Source organism: Larus michahellis, chromosome 2, assembly GCF_964199755.1.
Source record: "Larus michahellis chromosome 2, bLarMic1.1, whole genome shotgun sequence".
In the NCBI taxonomy this organism is placed as follows: domain Eukaryota; kingdom Metazoa; phylum Chordata; class Aves; order Charadriiformes; family Laridae; genus Larus; species Larus michahellis.
In genome coordinates this window covers 112,475,538-112,491,304 of record NC_133897.1, presented here as the reverse complement: position 1 = coordinate 112,491,304, position 15,767 = coordinate 112,475,538, and the positions used below count along the sequence as shown (strand labels likewise).

At 41.5% G+C, this 15,767-nt stretch overlaps 1 protein-coding gene across 1 annotated transcript in view; it reads left to right on the top strand.

The window, feature by feature from the left end:
* Nucleotides 1-1,733: 1,733 nt before the first annotated feature.
* GNAL (G protein subunit alpha L) overlaps nt 1,734-15,767 on the top strand; it is a 201,640-nt gene continuing 187,606 nt past the window's right edge. Inside the window, exon 1 of the mRNA XM_074576599.1 lies at nt 1,734-2,401. Coding sequence (XP_074432700.1) covers nt 1,951-2,401 — 451 coding nt within the window. The 5' untranslated portion in view covers nt 1,734-1,950. The remainder of the gene's footprint in view (nt 2,402-15,767) is intronic.

Here is a 15,767-nt window from a genome sequence, read left to right as displayed (position 1 = left end):
AGATGGTATATCCTTATGGTCCATAAAAACTTTCAGCCAAGACAGTGCAGCGCTGCAATAGTGGTGAAACATCCTCTGCTGCGGTGTAACCGCTTATATGTTTTGCAAGAAGATTGCAACCAGGACGCTATATCATTGTGTATTAAAACATACAATAGGAGCAACAGCTATTGGATGCTCTTCTCGGAGCTAAAGGCGTCTGTCCAAATAGTTGGTACATGTTTTGAAGGGTATAAGAGAACAACATCTACAGCATGCTGGATCCTGCTAATATTTTCACTGGCAAAATTTCCTTTGTGGGGTGCAATCACAGACAGTTGATGCTTTCAGTTAAAAGACACCTATTTATTTTATGAATGTAGGGTGTTGGTTTTTTTTTCTGGTGAATGTTAATGCACAACTCACCGCTTGGTAAATACATATTTTAGAGGACACTCGTTAAATCATTTCACATGAATAGATCTGTCACAAGAACAATTCTGTTTCCCATATCCAGGAACTAAAAACTGTGGCCAATTTGCTCAAATTCGTTCATCGTAAAGAAGCATGGGAATTGTACCTCCCTCCACTTCTTCATACAGCAGCATATAAATAGCGGCATCTATTAATATAACATTGGCCACTGGAAAAAAATGAGGAGACAAAAACAATGACCTGAAACAACAGGGTCATTACAGAATCCAAAGAGATGCCATACGAATAAAGAGGTTCATGAACGCAGTCGATGTTACTGAGGTAAGAGACTCTAAAGGCATACTCTAAGGTACACCTCAATCGTAATAGTGAACATACAACCTTTAACGCTTAGAGACACACTGTTTCACCCAGCAGCCACCTGCCCCCCCCAGAAAAAGACTTACAATTTTATGAAATATGGTAGTAGAAAAAATGCTGAGATTATGAAGAATTGGGGAGATGGATCAAGCGGAAGGAGAGTGCCTTTGAGATGTGTTTGGAGTAACCTTAATTTGTCCTGCATTTCGGGTCAAGGAGGGCTGTGGTTGACTTCCATCTAGCTGACTTCAAGCACCAGCCTTCCCTCGGCAGTGGCCTTCCCTCGGCAGTGGCCCACAGCCGCACACTGCCCGAGCGCTACTGCTGCCAAGGCCGACGGCCGGAGAGAACGTCGCCTCGTTATTTTCACCTACCCTCGGCAGCCAAAGCCATCCTCCCACCGCTCCATTAGTCAGTCCATGGGCGAGGAGCCACCTGTGTGTGTAAAGGCGCTTGAAAAAAGCAGGTTGTGTCCGTGAGGATGGCGGGCGGGGGGCTGCCTCGGCCTCTCTGACTGAGGGATCCCCTCTCTGTGAGAGGGCCTCGGCCTTGGCCTTCTCCTGCCCGTCAGGGGCTTAGGCCTCGGAGGACAACCTGTTGTGCCAGGGGACACCGGCGTGGGGTGGGGGTGTCATCTCCCGGAGCTCCCTCAGCCCTTTCCATGAGGGAGGAAAGGAGGAGGGCGGCTGGTGTAGGCAGCGGGGGGCTGGCAGACCCTCGCCCCCCTCTCCCCCGCCGGGGAGCGGGCAGGCGGCCATCGGGCGGGGTGGCGTGAGGGGACGGCGGAGCCGGTTCGGGGAAGGTGGTGGTGGTGGGGAACGGCGAGCGTACGTGTGTGTGCGTGTGTGTGTGTGAGTGTGTGTGTGAGTGTGCGCCTGTGTGGCGAGGCGGGCGGCGTGCCCCCGCCCTTCCCCCGCCGGCTGCCCGGCGCTGCGCGGTGGGCTGGCGCTGGGGTATTTACGGTAAGGTGGACCCGGCGGTGGCAGCTCCGGTTGTCAGGTGATCGGCGCTGAGGAGCCGTTGCCGCCGCCGCCGCCCGGGGAAGGAAAATGCAAGATGGCCCAGCGGGGCCGTGAGGGGCTCCGCGGCGCCCCCTCCCCGGCGCGTAGGGCCGGCGGGAAGCGCTGAGGCCAACCCCGCCGCGCCAGAGCCCGTCCCCGGCGGGGGCACCGAGCCATGGGGCTCTGCTACAGCCTGCGCCCGCGGCTCTTCGGCGACGCCGGCGGCGGTGGCTCCATCTCCAGCACCGGCGCCGCCTCGGAGCCCGAAGCCCCGTCCGAGCCTCACGCCGCCCCGCAGCCGCAGCCCCTCGGAGCCCCGCTCCGGCCCGGTGGTAAGCCCGGCGGGGAGGCGGACGGGCCGCCGCTGCTGCTGCAGAACGGCGGCGGTAACGGGGCGGCCCCTGAGCGGCCGGCGCTGCCCAAGGCCGGCGGCCCCGGTGGCGGGGGGAAGGCGGCGCGGCAGCAGGCGCTGCACCAGCCGCCGGCGCTGCAGAGACCCTGGGAGAAGCTGCGCCTGGAGGAGCGGGAGGCGGAGAAGGAGGCGAGGAAAGTCAGCAAGAGCATCGACCGGGCGCTCAAGGAGCAGAAGCGGGAGTACAAGCAGACCCACCGCCTGCTGCTGCTGGGTACGTGGATGTGTGTGTGTGGATGTATGGATGTGTGTGTGTAGATGTATGGATGCGTGCCGGGGCGGGCAGGTGCCCCCGCGGGGCTCCCCGGCATCGCCCCCTCCCCGGCTTCCCCCGTTTTCCTTGGGCGCCCTCCATCCCTCCTTTGTCTCCCCGCTGCCCCCCCTTTCCTCCTCGGCCCGGCCCGGCCCTGCCCTCCCGCCCGCCGGCCGTCTGCCTCCCCGGGCTCTCCCCCAGACAGGTTTCCACCTTCTTTTCCCTTCCTCCTCCCCCTTCTTCTCTCCTCCCCCCTCTTCTGGCCCTGGTTTTGCAATGGAGAAGGCGATCGGCGCTTGTCCTGCGAGGGCGAGCGGCTCCACCCAGGCCGGCGGGCGGGAGCGGCGCGGAGCGGAGCCGGGGGGAGAGCGGCGGGGGCTGCCGGGGGAGAGCGGCCCTCTCCCGGGCCGGGGGACTGCCTCGCCGACAAGTTGTTTTAGAGCCCAGAGCAACTCGGCAACATTAAAACAAACCCCAACCCACGCGGTAGAAAGGAGGAGAAACGGCCATGCATGGGATGCGCGTAGCCTGTGGGTGATCCTCCTCTGCCGTGTGTAAGCAGGGATGGTTTAATGAGGAGCGGTAGTATGGGCTTGTGGCTCCTAAATGAGAGGAGTGCTGGTGAGCAATAGGCTCCTTGCTTAAAGAAGCAGTGAGCGGTGTGAAGGGGAAATGAGCGGGTGTAGGTATGTATATGCCTCGCTGACACCGCCTCTACTACAAGATGTGTTCTTCCGCTGTTGGCTGTCAGATATTTATTTTTTTTTTAGGGATGACTTGTCAGCTTTTGTGCCCTCTTCTCTGAGGTGCTACATGTGGTCTGCTTCTGCTGTTGCCACTGCTCTTTCTAAGCATTAGTTAATAGTCCCCTCCAGAGGATTTGTACCAGCTGATACATTTACAGTATGAAAACCACAGGGGTATCTAATACAAGCATCTCATTTCCTGCAGGAAACAGAACAGTCATACTGCAGGGCTTTTTTTATGGTCTGAGGAGAGGGCTCATTTGGCCTCTTAGCTGTGGTCATAAATCTCTGTTTTCTCTTGGTGTGGAAATACTGATTTGCTTTTGCATTAGCTTGTTTTGCGTGTTTTCGTAAAGTTCTGTGGTATGGAGTTCTGGTGGTTATCTCTGTGTATCCCAGATTTTGGGTAGTCTTAACGTCTGTCTTTATAAAGCTGTGTTTCCATGTTATTGGATTCCTTCGATGCTGTTGGTGGGTGAGGGGAGGAGGAAAATATGAAATACAGCAGTGCACACAAGGTATAAGCAATGTCTGCCAGAACTGTAGTGCTCCAATTCTAAAAAACAAATCATGGGCTTTTTTTTCTCATAAAACACCAGCCTGTAGGATACTGCTACAGCCAGTAAAAGGAAAGAGGAAGAAGATGTAATTCCTACTCCATGGAATTAATGATATTATTTGTAAAATGTTTCTTCTGATACTTGAACTGGTATGGTATTTGACGCCAAAATTTTAAGTATTCCATTTAAAAAAAACCTGTATTTTTAAAAGGTTTCTTCCTTCTTGTAATCTCTGAAAGTGTGTTGCGACCTGTATGGCTACAGGAGGGCAAAGGTACTGGTTGGTGGCCTTCCTCTAGAGAGCAAAGTAATTCCTTGAACAAAAGGATCCTAACAAATAGATACTGCCTGTAGTCTATAACACGGGTGGTTGTCATAGTAAACCAGATCAGTAAACACCTGTTCAGAAACAATGCTATTTGAAAAATAAACCATCTCCGACCCTTGGCACCCTGAAAGAAACTCAACACTCCTAAGACTCTCTGCATTGAATTTTGTATTAAATCTGTGTCATAATCAGAAAATACTCTCTTGATCTTCATATCGCAGAGAGGAAATGCTGGATTATTGTTTCAGGCCTGGCAGATCAGGGCCTGACATAAATGTTTGATTTGGATGTAGGGAGAGCTGCAGGTGCTTTGTGTTGCTGTTTGCAAAGGAGTAGAAATGCTGCTCTAGATAAGAGGAAAATATTTAGAATGGGGAAGGGTTTATTTGTCAGAGAAGGAGTAAAGCAAAACTGCATTGCACAAGGTAATCGTTTTCAGCCTTGCACAGAGGAAAAGACTTAGGATGTATACAAAGGTCTTTTAGAATAAAGAATATTATCAGCTTGATATTTTGTAGCATTTCTGGTGGTAAATAACTCGATCCCTGTCCCTAAGGTCTTCCTAGCAGAGTGAACCTAAAAAGCATACCTTTGCTAGAGAGAGGAGGAATATTTTTGGAGATCAACATGGAGGAAATGCATAGCAGAGGGGAAATGGTGAATGCAGCGACAGCAGAGCACCGTCACAGAATAAACAAAGTTGAGCAACAGCCTTGGTGGGGGCTTTGTTTGTTTCTTTTTTTAAAATACAAGTTTGTAAATAATACCTTCATTTTGGTTTGTCCTTTATGTCTTGTACATGAACTGGAGCAAGCTTATAGAATATTATTAAAATTTTAGAGGAAAATGCAGTGTCTTTTAAGGAGCTACTACTAGATAGCAAAAGGGTATGGAAATAAATGCACTAGTATAAGAACACTAATAATGTCTAGAGTCTCTAAATAAGTAGTATATTAGAAGAGAAGCTTCTATAAATGTTTGAAAATGACCTTTCCCTAAAAGCCCACTAATTCTCCTTTTATTATGTCAAATAAAACCAATCAGCTTTGTGATGAGCTGTGCATATAAGTTACCAAAATATTACGAAGTCTCAAAGGCTTTTTTTTAGTGTACGTTGGTAAATAGCTCTCTAAGAACATGTTCTTGCCTGTCACAGCTTCCCCCCAACTAGCGTCTTGTGCTGCACATGATGTTTTGACGCTCCCCTCTAACCTACATTTGGAAACACTTAATGTGTTTTGTCATAACCAGTAACTGTGAAAAGGAGTGTGTGTGGTAAGTCCTCAAGAACAGCTCTCTGTGTGTGCCTCCCACATAAATAGGTGTATTTGTATCAGGTGCCTATAACTGTGATGCAGGGGCTCTACTGGTGCACTACAGTAACAGCAAACATGGTTTGGGTTGGTTTGTTTTTCCTCTTTTGCAAGAAGATGAACCCACATAAAATGGAAACTTGCCTTCCACCACAATCGTCTGTTTCTTGTTTAATATCCACTTTAAAAAGAGGAGAGAGAGCATGAAACCTTGGATTGATTTTTGTGCACTGTATTATTTATGTTTTCCTTTTATTTCCTTTTATTTTTATAAGTGAAAATGTTAACCTGTGTAGAGTTCTTAGGATGCTTTTGCTAACTCTGAGATGAGGATTTATTTATTTTCTTTTAAGCATGCATATTTATTGCACAGATTTACAGGGCTTGGTCAGTGTTGCAGCTTTGGTTTCTGTCTTGTTTTCTGTTTGGTCTTTTTTTCCAGTCAACTGCAAACACTCTCTTCTACAAGACTGTTTTAGCTGCTGACTTCCTAGAAACTGTACAAACATTACAAATCACTTTATAGAACCGATTTAAATTCTCATTTCCAGTCTCGTATTTTAACCTGTTTTGTGAGTAAGTGGAGTGAAGGAGGGTTGGCTCTAAATAAAGCGCTAGCTGTTGTGGTATAATTAAGGCTCACGTAATGTTGAAGTAAGCCATAGATAGAAATAATATTTTTTCCTAGATAGCTGTCATCTTCCAGTCTCCTGGCTCCTGTTTTTTCCGTTTCCCCCTGACTCCTGCTTGCTGTCCTAAATTTGGATGACTTTCTCAAGCAGAACTCATTCTTTTGCACTTCCCTGCTAAACTGAAACTGAAAGTGCTGGAAGTAAAAGCTTTTCAGTTCAACAGAAACTGAAAGTAATGATATAGGTAGGGATTGAGGGAGAGAAAAGGAGATACTAATTTTCTTCATTTAAAAGGTACTGTAGCTGCTTACATGATATTTAAGTATTTTGATTTGGTAGTGAAATTTAGACATGTTTGATGCTTATGTAGAAAAGGGTATGAAAAACAAAGAAACATAGCTCTTCTGAATTCATGGAAATCAAATGCAAAGACGCCTTATTAGCCTTGGGGATTTCCTAAGCAATACATCCCTGAAAGCTCAAAGGTGTATAACAAAAGTAATGCTTTACTACTGTTTTATTTTCTTAACTAAACGCCTATTGACTGTTGTCAGAATTAAACTGTGTTGCCAAAAGGATTTCTGCTCCAGCAGTGGCTTTTAGTCTAAAATTGCAGTCTGTTATTTATATATGCTGCAGCAGCAAACCGTTAAGTTTATCATCCCAAACCCAATATTAAGCATTAAACTTAATAAATCTTATTTAAAAAATAACTTTCATTTTGACTGTTATATAGTGCTAACTTATGCTCATTGATAAATACCTGAATTTAGCTTTGCCTGATGTGCTAAGATACTTCCCCTGTATCTGCATAAGGTTATGTCCTTGGAGTGTTTTTTCTGTTACTGCCAGAGATTATGCCCTTCCTGTTCCGAAACTGGGCTGGGCACCACCGCTTGTGTTCCAGGGTGTTTCACCTTCTTGTTGCATCCTGTATATGCCTATCTCGTCCTAACAAAAAAAACATATTGTTTTGTGCTGTGATAGATTTAGGATCCCAGCAGCTGGGTAGTTCTACCATGTAGGTAATGGATATATAATTGGTAGGAACAGATATTTTCAGGATTTGAAAATAATGGGCTGCAAATACTGACCAATGTAATAAAGTAAATGGGTTTTATAATCCCTAATCCTTTGCATCATTCACATGTCTTCCCAAATGCTCTTCTGCTTTTGTCGTAACTTATGGCATCATATTGAAGTGTATATGTGCTCCTGGCAGATGAGGAAACCAGTAATCATAAGTTATCAGGACATGTTGGAATTAGCTCTTAACTATGGGGGGTTTTTAAGGGTACTGAAAGCAAACCCTGATTTACAACACCTAACTTTTTTTTTTTGTTCTGTAGATTACCAATTAATTGCATTTACACAGAATCACAGAATGGTTCGGGTTGGAAGGGACCTTAAAGATCACCTAGTTCCAACCCCCCTGCCATGGGCAGGGACACGTCCCACTAGACCAGGCTGCTCAAAGCCTCATCCAGTCTGGCCTTGAACACTTCCAGGGATGGGGCATCCACAACTTCCCTGGGCGACCTGTTCCAGTGCCTCACCGCCCTCACAGTAAAGAACTTCTTCCTGATATCCAATCTAAATCTACCCTCCTTCAGTTTGAGGTCGTTACCCCCATGTTTAGCTGTTTTAACTGATTTCTATTCTTTGATTAAATTTGCTTATTTTTTTAATCACTTAATATTTAACGAAAAAATACACTTATTTTATTCTATTCCATGTTACGTGTATCAGTGCTGGGAGGCTCTAGCTGCTGTGCAAAGTTGGGTTCTGCAGCTGTTACTTAAACAATATGAACTTTCAGTTATTAGGCAAGTTTTGTATATCGTTATGTATTCCACAAATGCTTATTGTAACATAATGTCTTAATTAAGCAAGCTATGCTAATATCTTTGTCATTTTAAGCTCCTATTACCATTGTAACTTCTTGACTGTGGAAATTTTAAAGAGTGTGTTGACCTTCTGGACTTGCACCTCTCTTTTCCCTTTCCCTGTGCCTTTTTCCCCTCAGTTTAGAAGAAATAACTGTTTGAAGCTTTGTTCCCATGTTCATCCCTTTCCACTGCTCAACCCCACACTCCACATTTCTTGCATTGCCAGCCCTTTGGCATTCCTTAGCTGAAACTTACAAGATTTTTTTTTTCAATCTTCAAGATAACTGTATAAATAATAGCTATATTGTGGGATTATTTTATTCTATTTTTCCATTTTAGCACAGTGAAACTGTACAAATTTGGGGAAATATTTACTGATTTATTTTTTTTCCCTAGAGTAATGGCTTCCTTCAACTTTCTTTTCAAGTCACGTACCATTTGATCTTAGAAAGCTGAATTAATTTAAAAAAAAATTCTTTCTTTTCTTTTTGATCAAACAGTCTGGCTGAGCTGAGGGGGAAACCTGTCCCTCCCTCTGCTTACCAAGTTTAATTTATTTGATAGCTTGTTCTAGAAACGTTTTGCTTTTGCTGAATGATGTAGAAATGGTTCTTCTCCACAAACTTCTGTATAATAGTAGAGAAACAAAACGGTGCAAGTAAGGTAACAGAGCTGTCACTTGCCGTCTGGTAGAGGGGATAGAAACTTCTGAGTTACCATTTTGCATTGGTGAAATCTTGACCATACCTTTTGATGTTTCCTTAATTTCTGTGTGGTTTGGATCTTTTGTAGTGTCCAATAAGAGGCTTTTCTTAGAGTAGATGCTGGATGGGTTGCACAGATTAATAAAATGAAGCATGGAGCAGATGTTATTCAGCCCATTGGCTGGTGCCACGGTCCAAAAGAAAGCTAATGCTGTCTTTCACTGAAGATGCAGATCTATTTTGAGAGATGGAAAATGTATGTCAGTAGTTATTACTTACTGTGTTCCTGATAAAAACAGCCTTTTGTAGATGGTTAAAATCATCCAGTTATGGTTAAAATTTACAGCCTTGTACAGTTAGTTGTCCAATCCTGTGAAGTATTTGTTGCGCTGCAGTCATCAACGCATCTTTCACTTAATGGGCAGAAGCTTTGTCTTACTATTCCATTACTTACAACTGGCTGACACAACCATTTACAACTTTTATTTTTATAAGTATATATATGTTTTCTTTTATGACTGATAATATTCTAAATCAATAAGGCTGGGTGGTTTGTTTGTTTGCTTTTTAAATACCCGGGAGTGCAGGGTCTGGAAGAAATGCAGCCTCCTACCTTGCCTGTGCACATCATATTTATGCCTTTTCCAAAAGTGGATGAGCATGTTAAGTATACTGACTAGCAATATTTCATATTATCTATCTCTGTAGCACTGTATAGCTGTATGTGAAACTCCTGTGTATCATGATTTGTCTGCACGTGAACAACAAATAAAAGTTTAAGGACTTAAAGCCTTGCTGGTAAACTGTATTAAGAAGGAAGGACATGTTGCTTGGGATTAGAATAGATAAAAAGACATTAAGAAAATATTTTTTTTCTTTGTTTGTATGCAAAGCATCAACAAATCTAAGAACCCTGCCACTTAATGTTTGTAACATAAGGCGTAACATCAATCACCTATAGTGGAAGATCTTAACTGATAAGATCTCTTTGAAGTCAAATTTGAATTGCTTCCTCATAATCTGGTCTTTTACATTTGTTTATTTTTAAAGTTAAGTTTGAAGAGTCATAAATTTCACTTATGTTTAAAGTAATGCTAAGTTTCAAGAATAATAAAGATATATTCTTTCCCAAAATACCATTACTGTAGTAAATCAATCCATGTCATATTTTAAATTCTATACTGTTATCTTGATTTTAGCCAAGAATTTCCATCATGTGGGAACAACAGGCATTTTGGACCTTATAAAGCTGTTTGAAAGTAGAAAGGTGTTGTGTGGTTTTTTGGGTTTTTTTTCCCCTGAAATATTTAAAATAAACAAAAAGAATTGAAAAGTCTTTCACTTTCTCTATGTTAGGAAATACAATCTTGGCAGTTTCTTTTAAGAAGACTGCATTCCTATAAAGGGCAAAAAGGAAGCTCTTCTTAGCAATCAGTTCAAGCAAATTGTCTAGCTATCTTCAGAAGTTGTAGAAAAGGAGGACGTTCCCTCAGTGATTTTGGTTAGTGCACGCAATGGAGACAAGTAGCAGGCTGGAAAATATCTGTAATAACAACCTGACAATAAATTGAGTCCACACTCTCTGCAGGTGTCGTTTCCTCACCCACAATCCCTTTTTTTTAATTATTTGAAAATACATACTTTATGATACATGTAATATACTCTATATTTAATTTCTATTGTATGTGGATTAAAGTGGGTAGAAAGAGTTTTACTTTTCCATCGTGAAGAAAGGCGGCTATGTTAAACTGACAAAAGTGCAGATGATCATGGATCCTTATTCTTCTGTGCAAGTATAATTTATATTGAGCAACTTAATCTTTTATTGAAAACTATAGTGAATGTTGCTGGAGACATGACCAACTCTGTTATGCTACAATTCTCTTAATTATGGAGAGTTAGTCATTCTGGATCTTGAAGCAAATGGAGAACGCACTGCATGGTGTTATGCAGTGCCTTCACAATAATTATCTTTATTTTCTTGAATGCCTTACATGTGGAGGACTAAGCTACAACAGAAGCAAGTTGCTTTTTTTCTTGAGTGAGAGCACTCATTCTTGTTTCCCATGCTTGAATATTAATTTCATGTTGATTGAAGGATAGATTTCTATTCCAGATGATGTTTTTTCAGATAGAGATAGACACACATGGGTCTGTGCATGCACATACATGACCACTGAAGTTCTTCTAAAACACAGTAGATGGCTGTGAGGAGTCTGAGCTAAACCGGCCTTTGGGAGTATGTGGCTGGATTGTATCCTGGTGTATCTTATAGTCTTAAAGCGTCATCAGAACAGGGCAAGTCTAATGGATTCTGTAACAAGATTGGGTTTTTTCATCCTTTGACTCAGTGGACATTTGAATTACAAAATAGACTTATGGTGTTATCGTCTGCCTTCTCTGAGCTTGCTCTGCTTCTCTAATTCACTTTCTAGGAGATAGATGAACAAGATTTTGAGCACTTCTAACATGTACAAGCCTTTGCAAAGACGAACTTCTTTTTTTATGTTCTTATGCAAACGATAAACCTAAGATGCAGAAGAACATAATAATTTGTATAAAGGACATATGCAGAAATAACTAGTTCATAATCTGCAGAGGTATGGTTAAAGAGATGGGGTTTTTTGATTGGGAAAAAAAGATTTATTTTTTTTTTTCCTTTCTAAATGGCAAGTTGTTGTGGAAGGTATTTATGTTTTGTAATGTGCCTATTTTTCCCCCAATCACCTAATGTTAAAAGCTGAACAAAAAAAAAAAATCCTTGATGTGTACAAGATAAGCGCAGCTAAAGCAGAAAAACTTTAGATTCTTGTAGTATACTACAAGCACAGCATCACACATAACAGTGGTATACAACCTAGTCACGTTATAAACAAGCAGAAAAACTGCATTAAGGATCGGCTATAACTTAAGTTGACTTTTGGGTTCTTCTATTCGTTGGGTCTGCTGACTTGTGAGCATGGCTTAATGCAGAACAGTAGCTATTCAAACTGGTTTGCTTTTATCCCTTGAAAATATTTCAGTGAAGGAAAACAGATGGGAACTACAGGGCTATAATTCTGGTTCAGATTGAATAGTTGATCTTCCTTTGATTTAACATTTTGAAAGAAAAACATGAATTTCAAATTCTTCAGAGTATTTCCTCACACTTTTTTTGGGGGGAAGGGGAGCAGAAAAAACAACCAACCAACCAAGAAACCACCCTTCTTTCATGTAAATTCTGATGGGTTTGGTTTGTTCAACAGAACTGAAGTTCAAGCTCATATTGATCTGGATTGTCCCTATAGATGAAATAGCACTGAAAGGGGGACACAAGTTTTTTGCACTTGGAGAAAGACTGGATAACAAACTGCATTTAAATAACTGCCATGCATTGTTCCTTTTAGTAAATACATTTTTTGTCCTATTTTTAAGAATATTTTGCACATCCTTACACTTTCTGTGATTGATTCTTTAGTGATCTAAAGCATTTAATTTCTCTTAATGGAAGACTGATACAGAAGCAGTAGAGTTATACTTGATTTAGTGCTTCTTGATGTCTTCCTTTCAGATCAGGAGCTGTAGCAGTCCCTCTGATGCTTCTGTGAGTTGCCAGGTGCACCCAGGGTGTATAAGGCTGTTGCTCCAAATTCCATTGCTCCTGCTTTAGGTTTTCTTATTCTACTCGATGTGACATCCGAATTCATGAGCTTGTTTGCTCAATAATGTCTTTCTAATTTGATTATTATTGAAACAGTACAGTTGGTGTGTTGGGATTCGTTGTTGTTCTTTTAAGTAATATTTAAGGAATATTTAAGGCAGTAACCTATCACTGCTACAGCCTTCTACCTCTTAACTCTATGTGTAGAGGTGAGGATGTTGACTTAGCAGAGACCGGGGTGAAAAATCAAACAAAAATGCCTATAGCGGTGTATGGTTTGCAATATGCAGAACTCTCTTCTGTCAGTGGATTCTGGCTACAGGTGTATGTCAGCTGTGTCTTTGAACTACCAGAGATGGAAGGAAAACTTTCATGGAAAAGCTGAAAAGTTGAGGATAGTTTCTTGATACTTGAAGTTGTTCATAATTTAAATGTAGAAAGGATCACCTGAAGAGGAATCCACTCCAAAGACCATTTGACAATAGTCCCTGTCTAGCTAAAAAAGATTCACAGATCTGTGATCTATCTGCCAGAGGCTGAATAATGCTTTCCAACATGTCAGGAAAAGTTAAAGCAATGCAGTAAAAAGGTGAAACAGACTGTGTTACAGAAGGGTTTTTGGGGTGGGTAGGGGTGAGGTGGGACTGTCTTTCATGCTGCTTCATGCTATGCCCAGTACCATCGCTAGTGCTCCTGGTCCAGGTGTTTCAGGACAAGGAAACAGGGACTCTGATGCTCTGAAGGAGAATGGGCAGATGTTTCACGCTCAATCTGCCTCCCTGTACAATGCTTAAGAACAGTTATGTGTTAGTACCTGGTTCTGCTCTTGGGGGAAACCATTCACCGTAATACCACAGTTTCCCGGGTTTTTGTGCATCGCTTGTGTGACAAATGGCAGGCACAGCCTCCCAAGGTTCTCCAGCACCTGGTGTTCTAGTACATATAGATTGGGTGCAGGGCAAAACAAATATATAACCTTCTCAAGCCTAAACAGCATAACATCAGTACATCCTACGAAGTTGACTGCCACTGAAATGTAACCTTTTCTTAATTACAATGTTTCTCTAAGATAAGAAAGGACTTGGGAGCAAAGTTTTCTTCTGTTTTGTTTTTGGAGTTTTTTCCTCCCCTCCTTTGACTTCCTATTTAAATAGAATCCAAAGCCTCCCTATAATACCTCACTTTGTGTTTGTTTACAGGTCAAATAAACTTACTTAAAAGTAAGAATTTCTGACGTTGGTTATTTTTTTCCCCCTATGTATTCTGTGTCTTACTACACCAAGTAGAAGAGTAATTAAAAACTTACTTGAACTGGCTGTTTACATGATGTGCAAAGAAATGTTGAATTAATCCCACTTAATTCTATGTCAGAAAAAAAACAATTTGAAGATACTACTGAGTACCGAATAAACATACAGCATCTTTTGAGCTTGGGTCTTTATCCCCTAACACAGTTGTTTCTAAGGCTAGAGTGATAAAGACTTTAGTATTTGTAGCTGCTTCATCAGCATGAGGTAAGCAACCAGACAGTGGAGCAGATTTAAGGAATTTATGAGTAAGTAGACTGAAAGTCCAGAAGTGACCAGTGAAATTTTTCCATTCGACTATGTAACCAAGAAATCATTTTACTTCCCAGTAGTCTCCGTGCTCTAAATTAATAAGTTGCTTGAATTTTAACAAGAGTCTACTAAGATCTTCTACTGAAAGTTACTAAGGTAATCTTCATATAAAGTGTTCAAGCAGTGGCATTGTTTGGGAATTTTTTTCAGTTCTGAATAGGACACACACTCTGTCCCACCCACCAGCTTCAGCTTCTACTTGGTTGGAATTCATGCTACACTTGCTTTCTCCAGCTTGTTTGTAGCTGTAGCTCACATAGTTATTCCATTCCTTGAAAGAGAACAGGCTGGAAAATATTTCTTAAAATCTGCGATCTTCATGTATTGTTCTTGTCTGAACTGTTTTTTCAGCATCTCAGAAGTGGGCAATGCTTGCTTCTAATGGTGTTTTTGTTTGTATTTATTTTCTGGAGGAAGCATTGCTTTTATTTTTGACTTGGTTAATCAGACAGTACAGAATTACTATATATCAGCTTCTAGAGATATGACCTTGCAGAGGCTCGTTAAAGAGTATTTTTTGACTGTACCATGCTTATCAGAGAGTTGCTGTTCTCCAACGTTATTGCTCATCCACACTTCAGTCTTTTGTTAAGCTAATGTTATTCACAGTGGTATCTTTAAACAGTGATGAAAAGTTTACTGATCCTATGAGGACCTTACTTGTTACACTGCAACTAGTTGATGATTCACAGTTAGTTCTTGAAATCCATATATTAGGTGATTCTTGATCCACTTAAAAAGTGTTGTATTGATCATTTGCAGAATAACATCAGGCATACATGTGCTGCTTATTTATAGCTTACGTCTTATATTGATATCAAATATCTTATATTGACATAAGCCTTTAACTTAATAAACTGCGTTTATTATCAATATCCCTTAATTAAAAATATTTATTTTTAATTAAGCAAATAACTTATTACTGCTTCATTGGCCTTATGTGGTAGATATAGTCCTGTGCTCGATGGAATGTGATTTTTGTCAGACTGTGTGTAATCTAAATAACGGGATCTCATACGTGAAAGCCTTTGTTTTCTGAGGCCTTGAGGTTATTTTGCAGAGTAACAGTAAATGTAATTGACCTTCTTTATGCCATTATTTGTGGTGATTTGCAGGACATGCTTGGATCCTTCCTGTAAGGAATTCTCCTGTAAATATTAGGAAAAGAACTGTTTCAATCACCTTGTGAAGAAAGAGGGCATGAATCTCTGTTCAAAGAACTACTTGTGTTGACACACACAGTGTTACGTGCTGTTACTGTTTTAAGGTAAAGAACATAACCTGACTTTTCTGGGTAAATGTTTTCATTAAACAGTGAGACTGGTTATTCACCTCTTGGTCTAGCATGGTCTAGAAGAGCATGGTGCCATTATGATTTCTAACAAAACAAAATAATTTTATTAACTTGAGATACTTTGGAAACAGCAGTGTTTTGCTTGGTCCGTTCCATCTCTAGAGTATAGTCTGTTTTTAGGGGACTTCAAACTGTTCATTTCCCCCTCCTTTTCTTAAAATAGAGATAAGTTTCATATTTAAAATGATGCTTTCAATAAGCTGACAATGTTTTATCAAGATGAAATATTAAGCCAATTGAATATTTACTGCTACTACAGACCAGAGCAGGAGGGGAAAAAAATAATCTCGTGATGTTTTGTGTTTTCTTCTTTTATTTGTTACTAGCTGTGATTCAAAAGTGTCTTTTGTGCTGTTAGACCTTGCAGGCGGTTGCTTGAAACTTTTATGAATGCTGTCTTTCAAATCAGCTGATTCCTGTTATGTTTTGCCTTCTTTGTTTATGGCTGGGAAGTTACTCTTCATGCAGGTTTTGAAATCATCTTTACCATAAAAGAGTCCAACTCAAATTCTAAAGCTCTTAAATCCTAGCACTTAATGAAT